Below are 21,611 nucleotides of genomic sequence, written 5' to 3' on the forward strand. Positions count from 1 at the left end.
GAGTTCCAGAACCAAAGAAGCGAAAAGCAGATAGACAGGAATGGATGTCACGCCTGCACTCTCAGCCCAGGGTGAGCAAAGCCTGAGTAGCTTGTTCAGTTTTTAACCCAGGTGAGGTTAAACAGGATTGTTCACCTCTGGCTTTTCTTTGTAAAGCTGCGTGCACTCTGTAGCCAGCAATTTCCCCTCCCACATTCTAAGGAGCCATTGTAATGGTCAATAAGAAAAGGGGAGAGAGAGCGGGACGTCAGCCCTCAGTGGACCCTCAGCCAGTGAACAATTTACACAAGTGAGCATGGTGGCAAGAAGAAACTCCTCCCTGGCAAGAAGAAACTCCTCCCTGATTCTCAACAAGATGTGGCTTGTGAGTTTAATTTTTAAGCATGTTTCTTTGCTGAAGGAAATAATGTTTTTCTTAAAATCCCAAGAAATTGGCCTACGAAAATAAACTGCCAACGAAAGTTGAAAATAAAATGCATTGTTCCAGTCAGTGAGTCACAGTTACAGGTAAAGACTGCAGAATTGTCACACCTCTGCACTTCCTCTCTGTGGACACACTGGGAGTGAGTGGGAAAAATTCACAGCCAGTAATTAGCCCCCCAAGACAAAACAGGTAAGCTGACCTCTGAGATGCAGAGTGAGCTAATTTGGCCACATGATGACCAGTGACTTTCCATTCTTCGCCACACCCGTGGGTAGCACCGATACTTACATGCTTCTGTCAAGAGGGAGCAAGAGGGAAACTGCTCTAGAACAGAAGAGATACCTTCTAGAAGGGAAACTTTCAAAGTGGGGATGGAGGGGAGTTATTGTCGCACTATAATTCACGGCTCCTTCACAATCTTGGCTTTTATTTACTTTTTCTGACTCCATTCATTCAGTCATTGATTCATTCAACAAATATTTATTGAATTAACTGAGCTAGGTGCTGAGGAGGTAATGAGCAAAACAGATTGGGTCCCCTGTCTCATATGCCCTTCAGCAGGAAGCAGACAACCACTCACACAATATGAATGTGACATTGTAACCATAATCATGCTTCAAAGGAGAGGGATCTGATACTGTGAAAGCATGAAAGAGGGGATGTGACATATTTAGGGAGCTTAGCTCAGGCTTCCAGGCCACAACTGGAATTTGAAGGAAAAGCAGGTGAGAAGCAATGAGAGAAGAGGTTCCAAGCAGAGCAACAACAAGAGAAAAATTCCCCTCCATACCCCTTCATGTTGCAGCTCCTAACACGTCATTTCTAGTTTCTTGAGAACATGACAGAACATGATATAGTAACAAACAATGGAATTTGGAGTCCCTTGGTCTCATTCTAACAATATGACAATACCCACACAACCTTGAACACATTACTTAGATTTTCTAAGCCTTAGATTTGTCACCCATAAAATAGGTATGATAAAACACGTCACACAATAAATGTTAGTTCCTGCCCCCATTGGCTAATTTTCATAATCTTTCTAAGACTCAGTGTCTCACTGAAAAACAGAAGTAACAATTATTCTTGCATCAGGGAATTAACATTTAAATGGGTTCATGTGTAAACTCTAAAACATTGTGAAATTATCAGGTGTTATTAATCATGAAGTAATACTTCATTACTCATGAGGTATTTGTGAGACCTACTATAAACCAGATCCTGTAATAGATACTGGAGAAATGGAAGGTTGAATGAAGCAGAGCCTCACGAGAGAGTTGCTAAAAGAGAAATTCCTTCTTTTTCCTGGCCCAGAGAAAAAGGCAGCAAGGGCAGAGGGAAAGGCCCCTGGGGCCTGCACAGGATCCCAAGTTCCTGGCACTTGGCCCTCCCTGGGGGATATCTGATACCTTCCCCCCAGCCATCAGCTGAGAGCTTGCCCAGACTATGTGACCCAAGGGCCCTAGGGACAGGGCTACAGGATGGATTTCCATATCTTCAAAATAAGCAGACAAGAGAATCTTATAACAAACAAAAAAATGGCTTGAGCGCAGTAGGGAAGTTGTTTTGCTGACTGATGGAGAAGGCTGCCAAGGATAAGGAGAGAAAAATCACTAAAGATTTCTGTGTTTTTACTGATTACTGAAAGTGAGTTGAACAATCCAGATTCTCTGATTTCCAGGCCAGCCAGCCAGGCCTCCCTCTTTCAAGCTCCTTTTGTCTTATTTTCCTCTTCCTTCTGAGAATCATAAAATGAGTAAGAGGTGGAAGATTCCTTCCCAACCATGTTTCAGGAGAAAGCTCAGCCACAGAAGGCAAGTGTGGCATTGCCTAGAGGACTTGTAGAGACAGGTCTCAGATAGATCCACCCCAGATTTTGCAAAGAAGGCACCTCCTTCACAACAAGTTCTAGGACCTTCCAAGTTCAGGAAGAAACTCTACTTCCCCACTGACAACCTGGCACAATGTACCCAGCAGGACCGGTGTGAGTAAACTGGAGGCTTCTCTACAACATGACCCTCAGGGACAATGCAAGTCCTGTTTGCAGCCTGAAGTTTGTGACTCTTCTGGTGGCTCTAAGTCCAGCACTCCTATTCCTGGGAGCCGGAGTGCAGCTTCAAAACAACGGGTATGATGGATTACTCATTGCAATCAATCCTCAGATATCGGAGGATCAGAACCTCATCCCAAATATTAAGGTGAGTGGCAAGTATGAAGTCAAAGCTATTGTCCCATTAGAACAAACCTATAGCCTTCTTGAAGGAGCTAACAACACTGCCAGGTTTGTAATTTGAGCAGTAAAGAGAGCAGTGTTTCTTAAAGATTGCACCCAAAATTATAACTATGCCCAAACCAGTTTGTTTACATAATTCCGTGTAGTCTCAGTTCACAGACTGTTGATCTAGTCCTTTTTGATTTGTTGTTGTTAGTTACTGCTAATTTTAGTGGGGGTTTTTTTCTTTGTTTTCCTACATTACTGTTTTGGGGGTAGCAGCTTTAAAAATAATGCATTGTGGCAACAAAGACCAGATGTTTGATGAATAAGCATGACTGTGCTTATTAAAATCATGTTCTTCATCCCATCCTGAGGGTGAGAAATCTCAGACAGAAAGAGTGAGAGTTTGGATGGAATGCCAAAAAGCAAAATTCTTTCTTTTCACCTGAATGTTCTGTAATTGACTATTTTCACCTTATCGTAAGGGAGTATTATAGCTCCATTACTGAAAAGCCACCTTTTGCTAGTGTTTTAGTGAAATTAGTATCATCACAGGTGTGGTCTTGAATATGCCCACGGATGTGACATGAAAAGGATTTGTTTAGTAAAAGCTTAAAAGCTTTTCACAGAATTGGGAAAATTACGTAGGCAAGCCCAGACACATAATTAGTGTCCTAAAATCTCTTGTAGAAAACCATGTGAGGTTTATTCATTTTGCTCCTAAGTCTTCTCAAAGTCTAATGCTGTCTCTAAAAGAAATGGGTTCCTTCAAAATATTTTCATTATTTTTTATTACTACTTTATTCAACTATAACCAGAAAACTCAAACATAAAGGATTTATAAGTGATAAAATAAGCTTTTCTTTTATTTGGTTATAGGAAATGATCACTGAAGCTTCTTTTTACCTATTTAATGCTACTAAGAGAAGACTGTTTTTCAGAAGTATAAAGATTTTAATTCCTGCCACATGGAACGCTAATAATTACAGCAAAGTGAAACAAGAATCATATGAAAAGGTAAGAATTCAGAATTTCATTAAATGAGCTTAAATCAAGGAAAAGGAGCCACTAACATACACTGTGTTCAAACTTTAAAAGTGAGAAGTTAAACAAAAATAAGTCATTGATATTAATACACAAATAATATTATTGGGGAGATTGTTATCCACAAAACATATGGAAATACAATACATGAGTATAAATTATGCAGTAAAATTAGCAGAATGCCATTGCCCAGGTAGCCTTTTAGAAGAAGTGTCTACTTTATAACTTATAGGGTCTTTCCTGAAATTTTTGGTTAAGGACCAAAAACTGGTTTTGTCTACTGACTATGAGCTATAACGGAAACAATTCCAAGTAAGACTATCTTTATTTCCCACCCTGTCAGGGGCAGTAAACTTGTATATCCAGACAGAAACATAGGCCACCCACACATACAAAAATACGACTGCCTTCTCCTGCCAGAGTGTAAATTAGCAGAATTTCACATTACCCCAAGCCCAGGACACTGTTTTTGAGGAATATGTTGATAAGAAGGAAGGCAGAGAGTGGGGAGGGATGGAGAGGCTACCTTTTCTTATCCATCCAAAACAATAACTTAACCTTCAAGGGATTCTCATAAGCTGTAGATCATATTGGGTTGGTGCAAAAGTAATGACGGTGTAAAAGGTTAAAAATAATTGTGAAAACCGCCATTATTTTTGCACCAGCCTAATAATTAAGCATCCATGATAATGTCTAGCACATACTAGCATACATGCTATAAATAAATGTTAAATAACTCAGGCAAATGACTGTTTGAAGTTACTGTGAACAAGAACCCTAGCAGCTACCAGTAGGGGCAGAAGCAGAGACATTGAAAAGGTTTGCTCAGGGCTTCAGTAAAGGAGTGGGTTCTAAATCTGTAACTACAGCTCAAACAGAAGGACTAGAACATATGGTACAGTTTCTCTTTTTCTTGTCATTGGTGTGAAATATCCTCAGCCTGTTTTAATTCTTAGCTCTCCTTTGAAGTTATTCTCTTGGTAATTAGATGGTATGGGAATCTAGATAGGGACCCCAGTGTCCTGAAGAGGTTGCAGAGGCTCTTAAAAGCATTTGATTTATGACCAGATGAAAGCATTTGACAGTGCTTGGGCATGGAGATAGGAGAGATGGAGGAACAGAGATAAACTTGGAAGAGAGCTACTGTTTTTTAAGCTTCAACTAAGTGCCAGGCATTCGCCACATATTGTTTAATTCCTTCACACCCTAAAATTAGTTGCTGTTATCACAAATTGAGAAATTGAAGCTCAAATAAAGTAAGGATTTTGTCCCAAGTCCAACAGCTAGTAAATTACAGAGCCACAATTTGAATCCATGTCTACTGGATTCATAAACCCATGTTCTCTGCACTCAGCTATGTTGTTTCTAGCTTTCTATATAGAGTTCATGAACTAATTTGGCCATCTGTGGAAGACAGAAGTATTGGAGATAACCAACCCCAAAACCACACTGTGCTCCTCATCCTAATGAAGAAATAAAGAACTAAAGCAAAAATGAGACTCAGACTGAACAGAAAGATTAAAGAAAAGAAAGGTTACCGAAGGCTGTCCATATAGCTGTTGGATACCAATTTCTTCCACCTCAGGATGTCGATTAAGCAACACTTGGTGAATGAGCATTACATCCAGCCACGTTAGGCACTGCAGAGCACTCAGACAAGTTGGGTATTCCTGTCCCTGTGAATCTACAGTCAGTGGGAAGCAGATGAGGGGACAAAGGGTTAGGACAAGTAGGTAAAAATTGCATTAGTATGGCCTATAAGGTAGGATGCAACCCCGAACAGCCTGAGTATTCCATCCCATGCAGAGCACTTCCCTTTTGCTTCAGGATAAATTTGCAGAAATAGGAATGAGGTTTTGTTCAAATGAAGATTATGCAAGGGCATGACATCTGTAGCTCTTTTCGTAGGTGTTACCTTGCAAATCCCTGGGCTTGAATTCCTATCTTTCTAAAAATAAATGTTAGTTATTATAAAAGTAATTTGTGCTCATGCTCATTGCAAAAAAAGAAAATCAAAGAATGTAGAATTATGGGAAATAAAATAAAAGTATTACCTTCCTCTAGTCCTCAGTGGCGTGCACACACACACACACACACACACACACACACATCATTACCTATATAGTACAAATAGTGATAATTACATATATATGTTTATGTGTGTGTGTGTGTGTGTGTGTGTGTGTGTGTGTATAAAATCATATTAGGTCTATATTTTCAGCATCGGCTTTTAAAACTTAATACTTCTAAGGGCAAGTCCCAACACAACATATCTTTCTTTCTAAAAACAAAAGAAACAATGTTGTATATAAAATTGTGTGCTATAGATGGTTATTTGAATAAATATTAACTTCAGTTTTGAACTTAAAATATTGTTTTAGTAATACTAATTGAAACGGTCAGGGTGCAAGGTGAAATATAACTTCCATAGAATGATTGTTTTGCTAATCTATTGGTTATGGGAATAAAAGGACAAGGCTTAAAACGAACACATCTTATTGTCTTGCACTGATGAAATAACCCTCAGGAAGTTGTTCACAAAAGGCTGTAACATTTTACAATACAGTTCTGAATGATGTGTAATTGCTCTTAAAATTTCTTTAAATATTTTATTATATTTTATACTGTTTCATACTGTCAGAATTTTACATTGTTGACTTCTGAAAAAAATTTTCGTTCTGATTAAATTTTACTATATAAAATTTTTTATTGAAGTATAATTGAAATACAATCTTATATCAGTACAACATAGTGATTCAGCATCAGTATACAGTGTGAAATTACTATCTGTCACCATACAAAGTTAATACACTATTGTTGATTATATTCCTCATGGTATACATTTCATCCTTATGACATACATAGATAATCTGGAAGTTTGTACCTTTGATCTCCTTCACCCATTTTGCCCTCCCCCCAACCCTCCTCCCCTCTGGCAACCACTCATCTGTTCTCTGTATTCTTTTTCATTTTTTTTAGAATCCACATATGAGTGAAACCATGCAGTATTTCTCTTTCTCTGTCTGACATTTCACTTAGTATAATATCCTCCAGGTCCATCCATGTTGTTGCGATGGCAAAATTACATTCATTGTTATTCCATGTGTGCCTCTTTATCCATTCATCAACTGATGGACATTTAGGTTATTTCCATATTTTGGCTATTGTAAATAATGCTTCAATGAACATAGGATGCATATATCTTTTCAAATTAGTGTTTTCATTTTCTTTGGATAAATACCCAGAATTGGATTTGCTGGATCATATGCTCACTTTATTTCTAATTTTACAAGGAAGCTTCATACTGTTTTCCATAGTGATTGCACCAATTTACAGTCCCACCAGCAGTGCACAAAGATTCCCATTTCTCTGCCTCCTCACAAACACTTTTTATTTCTTAATTTTCTGATAATAACCATTCTGACAAGTGTGAGATGACATCTCATTGTGGTTTTGATTTGCGTTTCTCTGATTATTAGTGATGTGGAGCATCGTTTCATGTGCCTGTTGGCCATCTGTATGCCTTTGGAAAAATGTTTATTCAGATCTTCTGCACATTTTTTATATTAGATTGTTTTTGTTTTTGTTTTCTGTTATGGAGTTGTATGAGTTCTTGATCTTAGAGAAAAAGCTTTTAAACTTTCACCGTTGAGTATGATATTAGCTGTGTGAACTTGTATATGGCCTTTATTATGTTAAGGGTGCTTCCTCTATACCCACTTTATTGAGAGTTTTTATCATAAATGGAAGTTGAATTTCTCAAATGCTGTTTTTTTGCATTTATTGAGATGATCATATGATTTTTATCTTTCATTTTGTTATTGTGGTGTATTACATTGATTGATTTGTGGATGTTGGACCATCTTTGCATAGCTGGAATAAATCCCACTTGATCATGGTATATGGTCCTTTTAATATATTGTTAAATTTGGTTTGCTAATATTTTGTTGAGGACTTTTGCATCTGTGTTCATCAGGGATATAGGCTTGTAATATCCTTTTTGTGTGTGTGGTGTCCTTGTCTGGTTTTGTTATCAGTGTAATGCTAGCCTCATAAAATGAGTTTGAAAGCATTCCCTCCTTTTCAGTTTTTTTTGAAGAGTTTAAAAAGGATAGGTACTAAATTTTCTTTGAATTTTGGTTGGATTGACCAGTTAAACTGTATGGTTCTGGATTTTTTTCTTTGTTAGGAGGGCTTTACTTACTGATTCACTCTCCTTACTAGTAATTGTTCTATTCAGATTTTCTATTTCTTCATGGTTCAGTCTTGGAAGATTGTATGTTTCTAGACTTGATCTTAACCAAAAGGCCGAGAAGCAATTGATTTTGTGTTTCTAGGAATTTATCCATTTCTTCTGGGTTGTCTGATTTGTTGGAATATAATTGTTGTTCATAGTAGTCTCTTATGATCCTTTGTATTTCTGTAGTATCATTTGTAACTTCTCTTACATTTCTGATTTTATTTACTTGAGCCCCCTGCTTCTGGGTCTAGCCAAAGGTTTGTTTATTTTGTTTCTCTTTTCAAAGAATCCACACTTACTAGTTTCATTGATATTTTCTATTGTTTTGTTAGTTTTTATTTATTTCCATCTGATTTTTAATGTGTTTTTTTTTTCCTTCTGCTAACTTTGGGCTTTGTTTGTTCTTCTTCTTTTTGTTGTTCTTTTAGATGTAAGGTTAGAATGTTTATATGAGGTTTTTATTGTATCTTGAAGTAGGCTTGTATTGCTGTGAACTTGCCTCTTAGAAACACTTTTGCTGTGTCCCATAGATTAAGTATGTTGTATTTCTGTTTTCATTTTTCTCTAGGTATTTTTTCATTTATCCTTTGAGTTCTTCAATAACCCAGTGGTTCTTCAGTAGCATGTTGTTTAATCTCCACATAGTTGTGATTTTTCCAGTTTTCTTCTTTAATTAATTCCTAGATTTCTATCATTGCATTCTGAAAAGATGTCTGATATGATTTCAATATTCTTGAATTTATTGAGACTTATTTTATGGCCTAACATGATCTATCTTGAAGAATGCTCCATGTGGACTTGAGAATGTGTATGATGCTTCCTTTGGATGGAATGTTCTGTGTATATCTATTAAGTGTATCTGATCTAATGTGCCCTTTAAGACTGATGTTTCTTATTGACTTTCTGTCTGGGTGACCTATCCATTGATGTAAATGGGATGTTAAAGTTTCTACTATTAATGTATGGTGTCAATTTCTCTCTTTAGGTATGTTAGTATTTGCTGTAAAGTCTTTTTGTCTAGTATTAGTATACCTACCCTAGCTTTCTTTTGGTTTCCATTTGCATGAAACATCTTTACCATTCTTTCAATTTCAGTCTGTGTGTCTCCTTACGTCTGAAGTGAGTCTCTTGTAGGCAGCTTATAGAAAAGTCTTGTTTATTTATACATTCATCCACTCTGTCTTTTGATTGGAAATTTAGTTCATTTACATTTAAATAATTATTGATAGATATGTACTTACTGCTATTTTGTTAATTTTTTACTGGTTGTTTTGTTTCTCAGTGTTCTATTTTTCCTTCTCTAGCTTTCTTCCCTGTGGTTTGATGACTTTATTTGGTATTATGCTTTCATTTTTTTCTCATTATCTTTTGTGTATCTACTATAGGTTTTTGTTTTGTGGTTACCATCAGGCTCACATAGAACAGCCTATATCTATAAAATGGTCTATTTTAAATTGATAACAAGTTAAGTTTGAACACATTCTAAAACTCTACATTTTACTCACTTTGCCATATTTTATGTTTTTGATGTCACATTTTACATCTTTTTATTTTATGTGTCTATTAACTAATTATTGTAGTTTTAGTTATTTTTACTACTTTTTTCTTTTAATTTTATAATAGCTTTATAAGTGATTAATCCATTGCTTTAACTGTATGTGAGATATAGTGAAATTTTTACTTTCATATGTTTTCTTGTTATCAGTGCCATTTCTTTTCAGCTTAACACGTTGCGTACGGCGGGGTTTAAATCCCTCATACCCCTCTGTTCCGGCAGGTTTTTAAAAGAAACTACTATAAAATGCACTCTTCTCTTTAAAGCGTAAATGCTTCTATGTCATTTATTATTTTTCTATGGAATTTTTTAGGATTTACTCACCTATGATGTTAGTAATCCCTCCTGGTGTGATACTGCAGAAAGCAGCTTCCTTTGTTATTAACGAAACACAAATAATTCAATAAAATGTGCAAAGTCAAAAGAGTCAACAGTAAAAACGAGAATTCTCATTATCCATCCTTAACGCATGGCTCAGAAAAAAAACGAAGATTCTCGTGATCCGTACGCAACGTGTTAAAGAAGTCCCTTTAACATTTCTTGTAAGGCTGAGCTAGTGGTGACAAACTTCTTTGGCTTTTGCTTTTCTAGAGAACTGTATCTCTCCTTGAATTCTGAATGATAACCTTGCTGGATAGAATATTCTTGGTTGGGAGTTTATTCCTCTCAGCACATTGAATATGTCATTCCACTCCCTTCTAGCCTGAAAAGTTTCTGCTGAAATATCTTCTGATAGCCTTATGGGGTTTCCCTTGTATGTAACAAGTTGTTTTTCTCTCGCTGCTTTTAAGAGTCTCTCTTTATCTTTAACTTCTGACATTTTCATTATAATGTGTCTTGGTGTGGATCTCTTTGGGTTCAGATTATTTGGAACTCTCTGGATTCCTGGACCTGGATGTCTATTTGCTCCATTGGGTTAGGGAAGTTTTCAACCATTATTTCTTCAAGTAATTTTTGTTTCCCTTTTCTCTCTCTCTTCTCCTTCTGGACCCTATAATGTGAATGTTATTCCTCTTGATGTTTTTCCATAGGTCCTTTAAGCCATATTCACTTTTTAAAAAATCTTTTCCCTGCTGCTGCTGTTTGTGTGAATGCCAATGGTGTGTCTTCTAGTTCACTAACTGGTTCTTCTGCTTCATCCAATTTGTTGTTAAATCCCTCTAGTGTATTTTTCAGTTTAATTATTGTATTCTTTAGCACTGTGGCTTATATTTGGTACTTTCTTCTATTTCCTATTTCTTTGTTGGCGTTCTCACTCTGTTCATCCATTCTTCTCTAGAGTGCAGGAAACATCTTTATGACCATTACTTTGAAGTTTTTATCTGGTAGATTACAGTATTATTAAAGTCTTTTTTCTGAGGTTTTCTCTTGTCCTGTCATTTAGAACATATTTCTTTTTTCCCTCATTATGCTTGACTCTGTTTTTGTTTCTATGTGTTAGGTGAGACAGCTATTTTGCTCAGTTTTGAATGAGTGGCCCTGTGTAGGTGATGAAGCTTATCATTCAACCTTGCCCTAGCTCTTGGTTGTCCCTTGAACTGTTGTGATGGTTGAAACATCCAGATTTACACTTAATAGGTACCCATTGTTAAAGGAGTGCCAAGACCTGTCAGTGTCTCAAGGGTAGAAATCTCATTTGCACCTAATTTCAGGCTGATTGGAAGCCAGACCTTCAGGCAGCAGCTTTTAAAGTATGCAAATATATACAATCTCATGGGAACACAATCATAATCCCTGCTGGTCTCCAGATCAGGAGATTCGGAGGCATTTCCTAGGTGACAGATACAAAAATTGTGGCTCCAGACAAGTGTGTAAGCTCCTTTCTCAGAGGTATCATTGAGCTATAGTGAGTTCAAGTGGGTGCATAAGGATGACTGCATTCCCTGGGAGCACCTCCTTAGCCTCTATATGTGGGGGAAACCTGAAGTCTGTCCCTCAGGCTCAAACTCCCAGATGAGCAAATAGGTCTTTTCCACATGAAGGCTGGGGGTGGTTTCAGCCTGCTGTTTGTGCCGTGCACTGAAGGTGGTAGCCTGCCAATAATTGTCTTTCCAATTGTTACAGTCCAATGGAGCCCAAGAGCATCAGCTCCCTTGGCCATCAAGGCCAGGTGATCAAGGGGCATCATCTGTGTATGTTGCACATGGCTGCTGGCTTTAGTGAGGCAGCTAGAGAGTACAGGCATTGGGGCACGCTTGCTGTCTTCAGCAAGGCAGCAAGAAACCCTTGACTGCCATGCCTGAGGACTTCAGTACTGCAACAGGAGAATGTTTTGTCTGTGTGTACACATTAACTGCCTTTAGGGAGGGAGCAGGAGAATACTGTGATCATTAGTGCTTGCAGGTCCCAGCCAGGGAGTTAGCGAGTGTTGCAACCACCTGTGCTCTGGGAGTTTAGCAAGGGAGCAGGAGAATGTTGATGGCTTTCTCCTTGCCTGCCACAGCTAGGGAGTGGTTGAGTGCTGCAAACCTGCTCTCCAGTTTCAGGAAGGCAGGGGGACCCTGCAGCAACTTGTCACCCCTCCATGTCCTAGCAATGCAGCAGGAGAGTGCAGCATCAGAGCTTGCTCTCGCCAGTGCTAGCAGGGCAAGCGAAGAGTGCAAAAATGGATCCTGACAGTGCCTCCATCTCTGGAGAGAGTTTGAACTATACTCTGCCTCTTTAGCAGATGTTTTAAGAGTAGTAAATAAATCTCCTTCACAGAGAGTCTAGGTGCTTTTCAAATTTATGCTTTTCAGTTGAGTCCTGGGGCAACTGAACCCTCACGTGAGCCCTTTAAAAGGAGAATCTCAGTTACCTATAGCCCTTGGGGCCCCTTGGACATCAGCCCCACTGGTTTTCTAGACCAGACATGTTGGAGGCAGACCCCAAAGGTTGGGGTGCTTGATGTGGGGCTCTTCTCCCAAAGGAGAAGAGCCAAATTGATGATATCCCTCCCTATTGTGTGTTGCCACATTTGGCATGTGGTTTTTTTGGTGAGAGCTGTCTCTCACTCTCCTACCCATCTCAATGTGGTCCTTTTATCTTTTTTCATAGAGGAGCAATTTATCCCACTTTCAGATCATTTCAGAGGGAAATGATGCATATGTAGCTGTAGATTAAGTATGTCCATGGAAGGAGGTGAGTTCAGCATCTTTCTGTGCCACCATGTTGGGCCCCCTTTTGAAGATGGCATAGCTTAGTGTAATTTGAGAAAATTTTAATCTGGAAAATGGGGAGGGGTTGTCAAATGGAAGTAATGAAGCTCTGTGGAAATTTGCTAAACTTTTCAAATATACATGTTTTTTAAAGTGCCAAATAATTCTGTTAATATTTAATTGTGAATGCATCTTAAACTCCATCTGAGGCGTTGTTTAAAATCTGCTTTTAAATTGGGACATAATTCATACAACAAAATGCACAGATCTTAAGTGTACAGCTCAAAGAATTTTAATATGTATATGTTGATATCACCAACATCACAGTTGAGATATAGAGTATTACAATGTATTTCTTTTGATTTAGGCAAATGTCATAGTGACTAACTGGTATGGGGCACATGGAGGTGATCCATATACCCTACAATACAGAGGGTGTGGAAAAGAGGGAAAATACATTCATTTCACACCTGACTTTCTACTAAATGATGACTTAATAGCTGGCTATGGATCACGAGGTAAGTGTGACCAATCAAGAACTAGACATCGGACCGTTACTGTTTACCATATTCTGTGCTTAGTACCAAAAGGGACTCCGAGAACCTGAAACCTTCCAAAGGCTTACCATATGGATGGGGAGAGAGACCACATGCCCATTAAAAACTGAGGAACAAAATGAGCCAGAAAAAGTTAAGCACAAGATTAGTGGTCCAGAGAAGGAGTACTACAAGCATGTAGTGAAAAGAGAGACTATTTTGAGCTAAGGATGGTCAGAAATGGCCTCAGGAAGCACAGAAACTTCAAGGTTGAATATCATTTTGATAAAAGGAAGGAAGGGAGAGAACAGTGGAAAGAGTATGAATAAATCTGTGGCAGAAGAGGCAGGGCATATTTGAGAGATGGGGGCTGTCGACTCTTTCAATGGTGCAGAGTGACTGTGGGTAGTGACATAGTGAGAGAAAATGCTGAAACGAACATGGGGGTAAGGGATGGGGAGCTTAAAAAGCTCAAATAGGTGAGTCATTACTGAAGGCTTATGAGCACAGGACTGCCACCATCAAAACAGTATTTTAGGATGATGAATTGGTCCGTGTGTATAATCTGGCTTCCTCAGATCAATGACAGAGAAACTGAGCATCAGGAGAACAGCTAAGAGAAGTCCAGGTGTGAGGCCATGGGATTTGACTGTGGAGGCAGTGAGATGCGAAGGACAGGGAAGATAGTGATAAGAACAATGACAATTTTCTATGTGCCAGGTGCTGTGTTGTTTGCTTTTCAAATGTTATCTTGTTTAATCCTAACAACTCTAAGTAATGAGAGATATTCCAGAAAGGAAAACAAGAGCTAGAGGTCTGAACTGCTACAGAGTGACAAACAAGGGGGATGTGAGGGTGGCATTAAATACACAAATAGAATTTCTGCCTGGATTAAAGGGGAAATGCCCAAGTCTTGTTGAGGCCAGGCGATGGTGCGTAGCACTGGACTATCCTGGTGGAAAAGCACAGGCTGCAATGGGATGTGGATGGTTGGAGCTTGGGAGTCAAGGTCATCGGTTTGGAGACTGGCTGAGATCTCAGGGAGAAGCTGCAGTGAGAAAAGATCAGCAGCTCAAGGGCTAACCATCCCATTCTTAATTTTTTGTTTTTGATTTGAACATACAGTAGTGCCTTTCAAATGATGATTTCATTTTTACCCCCATTTACATCTAAATAGATTCTGTTCTCCTCTATATAGCTAGTAGGGAGGGCAGCAACACACTCTATAAAACACACTTTCTAAAACACTTAAAACTTTATAAGAGTATTTTTTCTGGTAGCTATGAGGTGCTGATAATCTCTGCATAAACATGTGACTTCGTCAGCACTTCTAAACTCCATGAGTAGGCACAAACTTTTCCTTAACACTTTCAACTCAGACTGCTCCCCTCCCTTCCTTTGTCCAAATGTCCCCAAATTGCACAATATGCTGCAGCCTGAGTCAACTCAGCAAACACTTCCTGGGTTCCCAGAACTTAAAAATTCAGACAAAGGAAAAGTACACTTTGGAAGGGCAGTTAATCTGGAAAGCTTCAAGGAGGGAGAAGCCAGTTTTGATCTAACGTTGAAAGAAATGCAAGAATTAGAGAGGTAGAGGAAAAATTATAAAAGTCTGATGATGAGGATGAGGGTTTCCATGAGCTAAGAGTCGGAGATAACTATAAACATGAAGAACCCGGGATAAAATAAAAAAGAAAGGACCATCAAGCTGGAGAGGAAGTTCTATGATCATTTTGCTTCTTCCTCCCTCCCTGGCCCCCAGGTTTCAATCATTGCTCTGGATAATAGAATTACCTACAAGAAAAGAGCAAGATGCTTGGATAACACAGACTGAAGAACAGGAAAGTTTTATTTGATTTTGTGCCTTAGTCCGTTTGGGCTGCTATAACAGCCTAAGGACTGGGTGGCTTATAAACAGCAGAAATTTATTTCTCACAGTTCTGGAGGCTGGAAGTCCAAGATCAAGGCACCAGCAGATTCAGTGTCTGGTGAGGACCCACTTCTTGGTCCATAAACAGCCATCTTGTCACTATGTTCTCACCTGGCAGAAAGAGGAAAGGAACTCTTGAGGTCTCTTTTATAAGGTCACTAATCACATTATGAGGACTCCACCACCCTCATGACCTAATGACCTCCCAAAGCCCCACCCCCCAATGCCAGCACATTGGGGGTTAGGGTTTCAACATATGAATTTTGGGGGAACATAACCATTCAGTCCATTGCACTTAAATATGCTTCTTTCCTTTTCCCCAAATCCTGCAATTGTAGGTCTATATGAGGCTAAATAGAAGCCTGTTAAGCAGCTTCATTGGGGAAATGAGAGGATGTGGGAATCCTCACTAGTTTCAACTAAATGTGCAACAAGTAAATCACTGGTTTGCATTTACAGGACTAAATATATTTTCACACTGCTTCTTTTATAATGGTGGGGTGTAAAGTAATAGGTGGCGAACGGGGTGGGGAAGAGGAAAGTGGAAGAGAGAATTGTACTTCAACCATTAGAATGAGTACGTATAGTCAAGTAACGTTACATCTTCACTGATTAGCAAGGTCCATCCCTGATATTTTAGAAATTTGAAAAAAAAAAAGAGAGAGAGAGAGAGAAAGAAATTCAAAACAAATGCTCTGTCTTCCACAGGCAGAGTATTTGTCCATGAATGGGCCCATCTCCGTTGGGGTGTGTTTGATGAATATAACAATGAGAAACCTGTCTACATAAATGGGCAAAATCAAATTAAAGCAACAAGGTTAGTAATTTTTCTCATGTTTAAAATTCATTGTTTATTTTCTACTCTAAAGTTGTTTATAATGGCAGCTAAAATTAATTAAAATTTCTAGTTTTTAAATGTTATTGCATTTTTTAAATATTTATGTGGTTCAAATATCAAGACAATATAAAAAGTTATATTGTTAGATATCTCACTCCTATCACTGTCTTCACCCTGCAGCCTCTCATTCCCTCTGATATCCATTTTTTATTAGTTTCTTGTTTGTTTTTTCAGTATTTCTTTAGAAAAATTCAAACAAATATGAATATATATTTTTCCTCACTCTGTTTTTTTTATAATTGCATAATATTTCATTGTGTGGATGTAACATATTGTTCAATCACTCTCTTATTGTTGAACAAGTGGGTTGTTCCCAATCTTTTACTACCAATAACACTAACAGGTCATAATGCTATCTGTGTGTCATTTCTTATGTATGCAGGCAGATCTGTATATCTATTGAATAGCTTCCAAAAATTACTGGGTCAGATGGTACTCTCAGCTGCAATTTTGGTAGATATTAACTGATTCCTCACCTAAAGTTTGCATTGGTTTTTCACTCCCATTGATAGCATTTGAGATTACTTATTTAGGAAAGAATCATTTTAAATATTAGGTTGGTGCAAAAGTAATTGCGAAAAATTAGTTTAACAACAAAAAAAAGAAATTAATTAATTAATTTAAAAAAGTAATTGCGGTTTAAGAGGTTAAAAATAATTGCAAAACCCGCAATTATTTCTACACCAACCTAATACCATCATTACGTGGTCATTCTCTTCATCCTCTAATGTCCAATGACAACCAGCTCAAAGGAGCCCTGGCTCAGGTCACTGTCACTCATGCTTTTCCTTGGACATCCAAAAGTTCATGTTGATTTCCTGGTAACTTTTGCTTTGACCCAGTTTAGTTGGTAAAGCCCTTGGCAATACAGAACCTCTCATCAATTCTTTAAAATAAAATGGAGTACATTTCTAAATTGATGAACTTTCTCAATAGAGTTTTTTAAATGTTTCATGTGTACCTAGCAAGCTACAATCTTTGCAATTAATTATTATATGAGCTAGTACAGAAAAAAACACAAGTATTTCTAAAATAGACCCAATTTTTCTCTCTATTTTTAGGTGTTCATCTGAAATCACAGGGATGTTTGTGTGTGAAAAAGGCCCTTGCCCCCAAGAAAACTGTATTATTAGTAAGCTTTTCCAAGAAGGATGCATGTTTCTATACAATAGCACCCAAAATGCAACTGCATCAATAATGTTCATGCAAAGTTTGTCGTCTGTAAGTATGGCCTTGGAATGATAAACTCCTACAAGATTCCATCTCTTCCCACGACGCATATGTTTTAAGTCTTTAAACAAAAAGACAAGATTCACTGTGTTTTAGAGCTTGGGGGAACTTGGAGTTCAACTGGTTTTTATTTTACAGATTAAAAGCAAAACTGAGGCCCCAAAGATGATCCCCAAAAATAGATCCCTTTAGAAAAGTGATTATTTACTTTCCGGGGAAGGCCATTTAACAAGGGGAGCCCTATAGGTCTCAAAATAAAGTGCGGATAAGGTGGTGTTCCTGTATCCTTTCACAGGAAAGTCCTGGGTTAATGAGAGTGATATAACACAAGATTATGTTTCTGTTCTTTGAGGTAGTAATTCATTCTTAATTTTACTTTCTAATTCTCTTTTACTTGTTTTGCATAGTCTAGAACTTGAAAAGAAAAGTCAGGTGCTACCAAGGGAAGTCAACTAACCTACTTAGATTTGCTTGTTCAGAAACTCAACCTTGTCAACATTCCACACAACTTAACAAGAGACTAGTGTATAAATCCATAACATCATTTTAAGAATTATTATTTTAAAAGAATACTCTGTCATGAGGATCTAACACTTGCCTCTTCAGGCCAGCATGGAACAGACGAATTCTCACCAGATCCCTGTTCTGAGAGCATGGAATCAGAAAGGAGGGAGTTAGGTAACACAGAGGTTTAGTGGCATCAGCCTATATCTCTCCATCTTCACAAACCCCTGAAGGTCAAGTCTATGGGTCATCTCTTCTCCACGGAGAATGGAGCACTGAGAGCACGTGCCTCTGTGAAGTTTTCTGTTTCCATGACTGACCAATGCCCCTTGGATCAACACGTTCTTTTTTTATATAACATTTTTCTTCAGTTTGGTTTTAGTCAAGGATAGGAGTCCTTTTTTAACTTCGAAGTGATTTTTCATATTTCCTGTCCAGTCCATTCTGTTTTGAGTTTATAGCTTATTGTCTTAAGTCGTCAACCTAATTCCATATATTTCATCCACATTGTTTTTGACAAGGTACTGTCTTTGTGATCCTTTGAGAGACCTACACATTAATATCCAGTCAGATAAGTTTTACAATCCTTCAACAATAGTCATGCAACATAGAGAAAGGAGTTAAAAACAGATAACGACAACAACAAAAATAGGTTTCACCCCTGTCTCCCCATCCTACTAAGCAATTATTAACATTTTGAAGTTTCAGCTCCCTCTTCGATGAAATTAGAAATGGGACTGAGGGAATCTTCTAGCTCTAAGCGCCCATGGCTCTATTAGCAGGAAGCATCTATTCTTTGTAGGAACACAGGCACTGGGAATAGATGGTGACTCTACTTTGCAATGCAAACCATACCTTTATAAGGGGTGTTGACATAGGGTTGGTATTAAATGAATTATATCTATATTTCCAAATGGGGAGAAAGATCAAGAAGTAAATTTAAGTTGGTGTTTTCCTTATCCTGTTCTTACAGACATCAATATTTGAACTAGATCATTATATATGTTGACTGACAATAAAGGTGTAGTGGTCATTAAATATGATTTCAACAAAAAGACATCAAGATAACATCTCCTGGGGTGTTTTCTTTAACACAGTATCATGCTAAGGAAGGTGGGAGATTGTTTTGTTTGTTTGTAAACTAAGATATATATACATGGTCTGCTCTCTGTTATCCATGTGCAAATAGACTTTAATAGCACTTGATTGTAGTATCACAAGGGTGCCAAAGGTTTCAAGCGAAGGGTGCCAAAAATTAAGTTAAATTTGATGTCATTCTTGAAGTAAAGAAGAACATTGCTATGGTTCTTCTAATTTCCCAAGTCTCAGCTCGCCTCTCCTTTTACCTTGAGTTGCTTGCGAATGAGAAATATGTCTAGAATGACAGGAGAGCCTTTACTATCTGATAGGCTTTGTTCTGTTTCCAGGTGGTTGAATTCTGTAACGCAAGTACCCACAACCAAGAAGCTCCAAACCTACAGAACCAAATGTGCAGCCTCAGAAGTACGTGGGATGTAATCTCAGAGTCGGCTGACTTTAATAACAGCGTTGCTGTGAATGGGACTGAGCTCCCGCCTCCTCCCACGTTCTCCCTTGTACAGGCTGGCGAAAAAGTGGTCTGTTTAGTCCTGGATGTGTCCAGCACGATGGCAGAGGTAGCATTTTGAATCAAAATCGTTGTAAAACACTCATCCTTTTTTTTTTCTATCAGTTTTTAATTCTTTTTATTTTCAGAGGGTGAGGGCAAAAGAGGGGGAGGCGAGAGGTTTGAATAGTCATGGTTTTTCCTTGGGGACAAGACGAAAAAATACAGAATGTACTCCAGAAATTAAGATAATGCAGAAAAATGAAACCCACAGAAAATTCCTAACCTTCCTTTTTGTTACTAATTGCAATATTTTCCATCCAAGACCTGTTTCCAAAATTCTGACATGTAAAAAAAGGCTCCTATCTGGCCACATTCCACTCACTGGTAAAAATCTCTGGTGGGGGCAAGAAACTATGAATTTATAGCAAGTGTGCATGTCCATGCTGTGTGTATTTTCCATGTCATTGTAGACAGAAAATCATATCTCAGTCATCTGGCAATTGAGTAGCCTTCCAGAAACCCACTCTCAAAAGCTCCAGAACGCTCAGATGATGGTTAAAGGCTTAGTCCATGGAGTCAGGCAGATATGCTTTAAATCCTTGTTCCTTCACTTACTGTCTGTGTAATGAAGAGTAAAATCAGCTCTCTGAAGCTCAGATTTCTCATCTGTAAAGTACAGGCAATGATACCTACTTTCAGTGCTGTGACAGGACTAGCTCATACGGGCTCAGGAGAGTCAGTTGTTCAAGTTTTAGGAAATTTGCAAACCAGTTGTTAAACAGCCATTTTTCAACTATATAGACTTAAAATTAAATAAAATATATTAAAGAAAACATAAACAATTCTCAAAACGCATTACTTCCTCTTTATTTTTCTACTACTATTTATTATCTATGCCTGGAGTCAATAAATTACAGCCCATGGGCCAAGTTTGGACCCCTACCTGTTTTTGCATAGGACACAAGCTAAAACTGGGTTTACTTTTTAAATGGTTAAGGAAAAAATAAAGAGAACAATAATATTTTATGATGTGAAAGTTATATGAAATTCAAATTTCATTGCCCATAATAAAGTTGTATTAAAAGACAGCAACACTCACTTGCTTACATATTATCTATTGCCACTTTAGTGATAATAGCAGAGTTGGGTAGTTGCAACAGAGCCAAGCCTAAGATATTTACCCTCTGGCCCTTTACAGAAAATGTCTGCTGATCCCTGATCTACACTCTTGAGGTTATTTTCTGTCCATTGTATCTATATGGGTCTGTATCTCTTCCCAGCTCTGCTTTTAGTGACTACACTGACAGCTTGAAATCAGCCTCAGTGAGAGAGTATTGGCTCCACAGAAATTGCTAGTGGCAACAAATCAAGGCCTCTCTCTCTCTCTCTCTATCTCCCCCCCCCCCCCCCCAGAAATGCAGTTTTTAAACATTTGCCAGCACACCACTGTCTACTTCATAGTGTTGTTGAGAGGGAAATGAGAGAATGAATATGACGTTTTTGGTTTCTAAGTGGTGGCTATTATTTTATTATAGTATTTGTCCTGAGGGAGCGTTTAGCCTCTTGCATTCTCTCCATCAGTAGTCCTGGGAAATTTGCCTTTTTTGGCTTATCTCTGAAGTATTAGTAACACCACTAATACATCAGCTTCCAGGTAATTTTGTAATCTTGCCCACCTGCAGTTGATTAGGCAATGATCTTCTCAGATATGGTGTCAGGATAATTTACATTAGCTAGCTGCTTCTGTTGAGTAAGAACAATTGAATGAGAGGGAAACATAGCTGTACTTGAGTGAAGACCTGAGAGAAGCAGAAGAGAAATAAGCCTAACATAACAAACTCATGACAAAGCTAACTTCCCTCCTTTTTCTTGATAATACTGTCACTGAATCATCATGACCATCCGTTTACTTATCAGGCGCCAATACTGTGCTGGCTTGGGGGGATACAGAAATCACAGACTAGGGTCTCTGTATGAAATGCTCATAATCTAATGACGGAGACATGACACACATGTGACACATGTGTGAATAAATACAATACAGTGTGACAATGCTCCAGAGATGTGAGGCAGCATCTAGTGCTGTAGAAGTGACTGAAGATGAACTTGGAGTTGAATCTTGAAGGATGAGAAGGTGAGGTGAGGTAAGGGGTATGAAGGAAGGACTTTCCAGGGTAGGGAAGAGTATGTGCAGTGACTGACAGGCAAAATTAGAAAGATTCATTCAGGGAAAGTGCATCAACTGGTATGGTTATAACTAGTATTGGGTGGCTTTAAGGAAATGGCAAAAATGGAGAGATGGTATGAATT

The 21,611-nt window shown here is 38.2% G+C and overlaps 1 protein-coding gene and 1 long non-coding RNA gene across 2 annotated transcripts in view; one reads left to right on the plus strand and one right to left on the minus strand.

Annotated features, from left to right (window-relative positions):
• The first annotated feature begins 1,983 nt into the window (after window positions 1–1,983).
• Window positions 1,984–21,611, plus strand: part of CLCA2 (chloride channel accessory 2) — a 40,421-nt gene continuing 20,793 nt past the window's right edge. The window contains 6 exon segments of the mRNA XM_019751752.3: window positions 1,984–2,622; window positions 3,519–3,656; window positions 12,983–13,133; window positions 15,790–15,898; window positions 17,041–17,200; window positions 19,141–19,368. Coding sequence (XP_019607311.3) covers window positions 2,437–2,622; window positions 3,519–3,656; window positions 12,983–13,133; window positions 15,790–15,898; window positions 17,041–17,200; window positions 19,141–19,368 — 972 coding nt within the window. The 5' untranslated portion in view covers window positions 1,984–2,436.
• The window catches only part of LOC141572127 (uncharacterized), a 197,738-nt gene continuing 189,279 nt past the window's right edge, over window positions 13,153–21,611 (minus strand). The window contains exon 4 of the long non-coding RNA XR_016018655.1: window positions 13,153–15,192. This is a non-coding gene — a long non-coding RNA (uncharacterized LOC141572127). The remainder of the gene's footprint in view (window positions 15,193–21,611) is intronic.

The sequence above is a fragment of the Rhinolophus sinicus genome, chromosome 14 (assembly GCF_057876585.1).
Source record: "Rhinolophus sinicus isolate RSI-liver-muscle chromosome 14, RSI-T2T, whole genome shotgun sequence".
Classification (NCBI taxonomy): domain Eukaryota; kingdom Metazoa; phylum Chordata; class Mammalia; order Chiroptera; family Rhinolophidae; genus Rhinolophus; species Rhinolophus sinicus.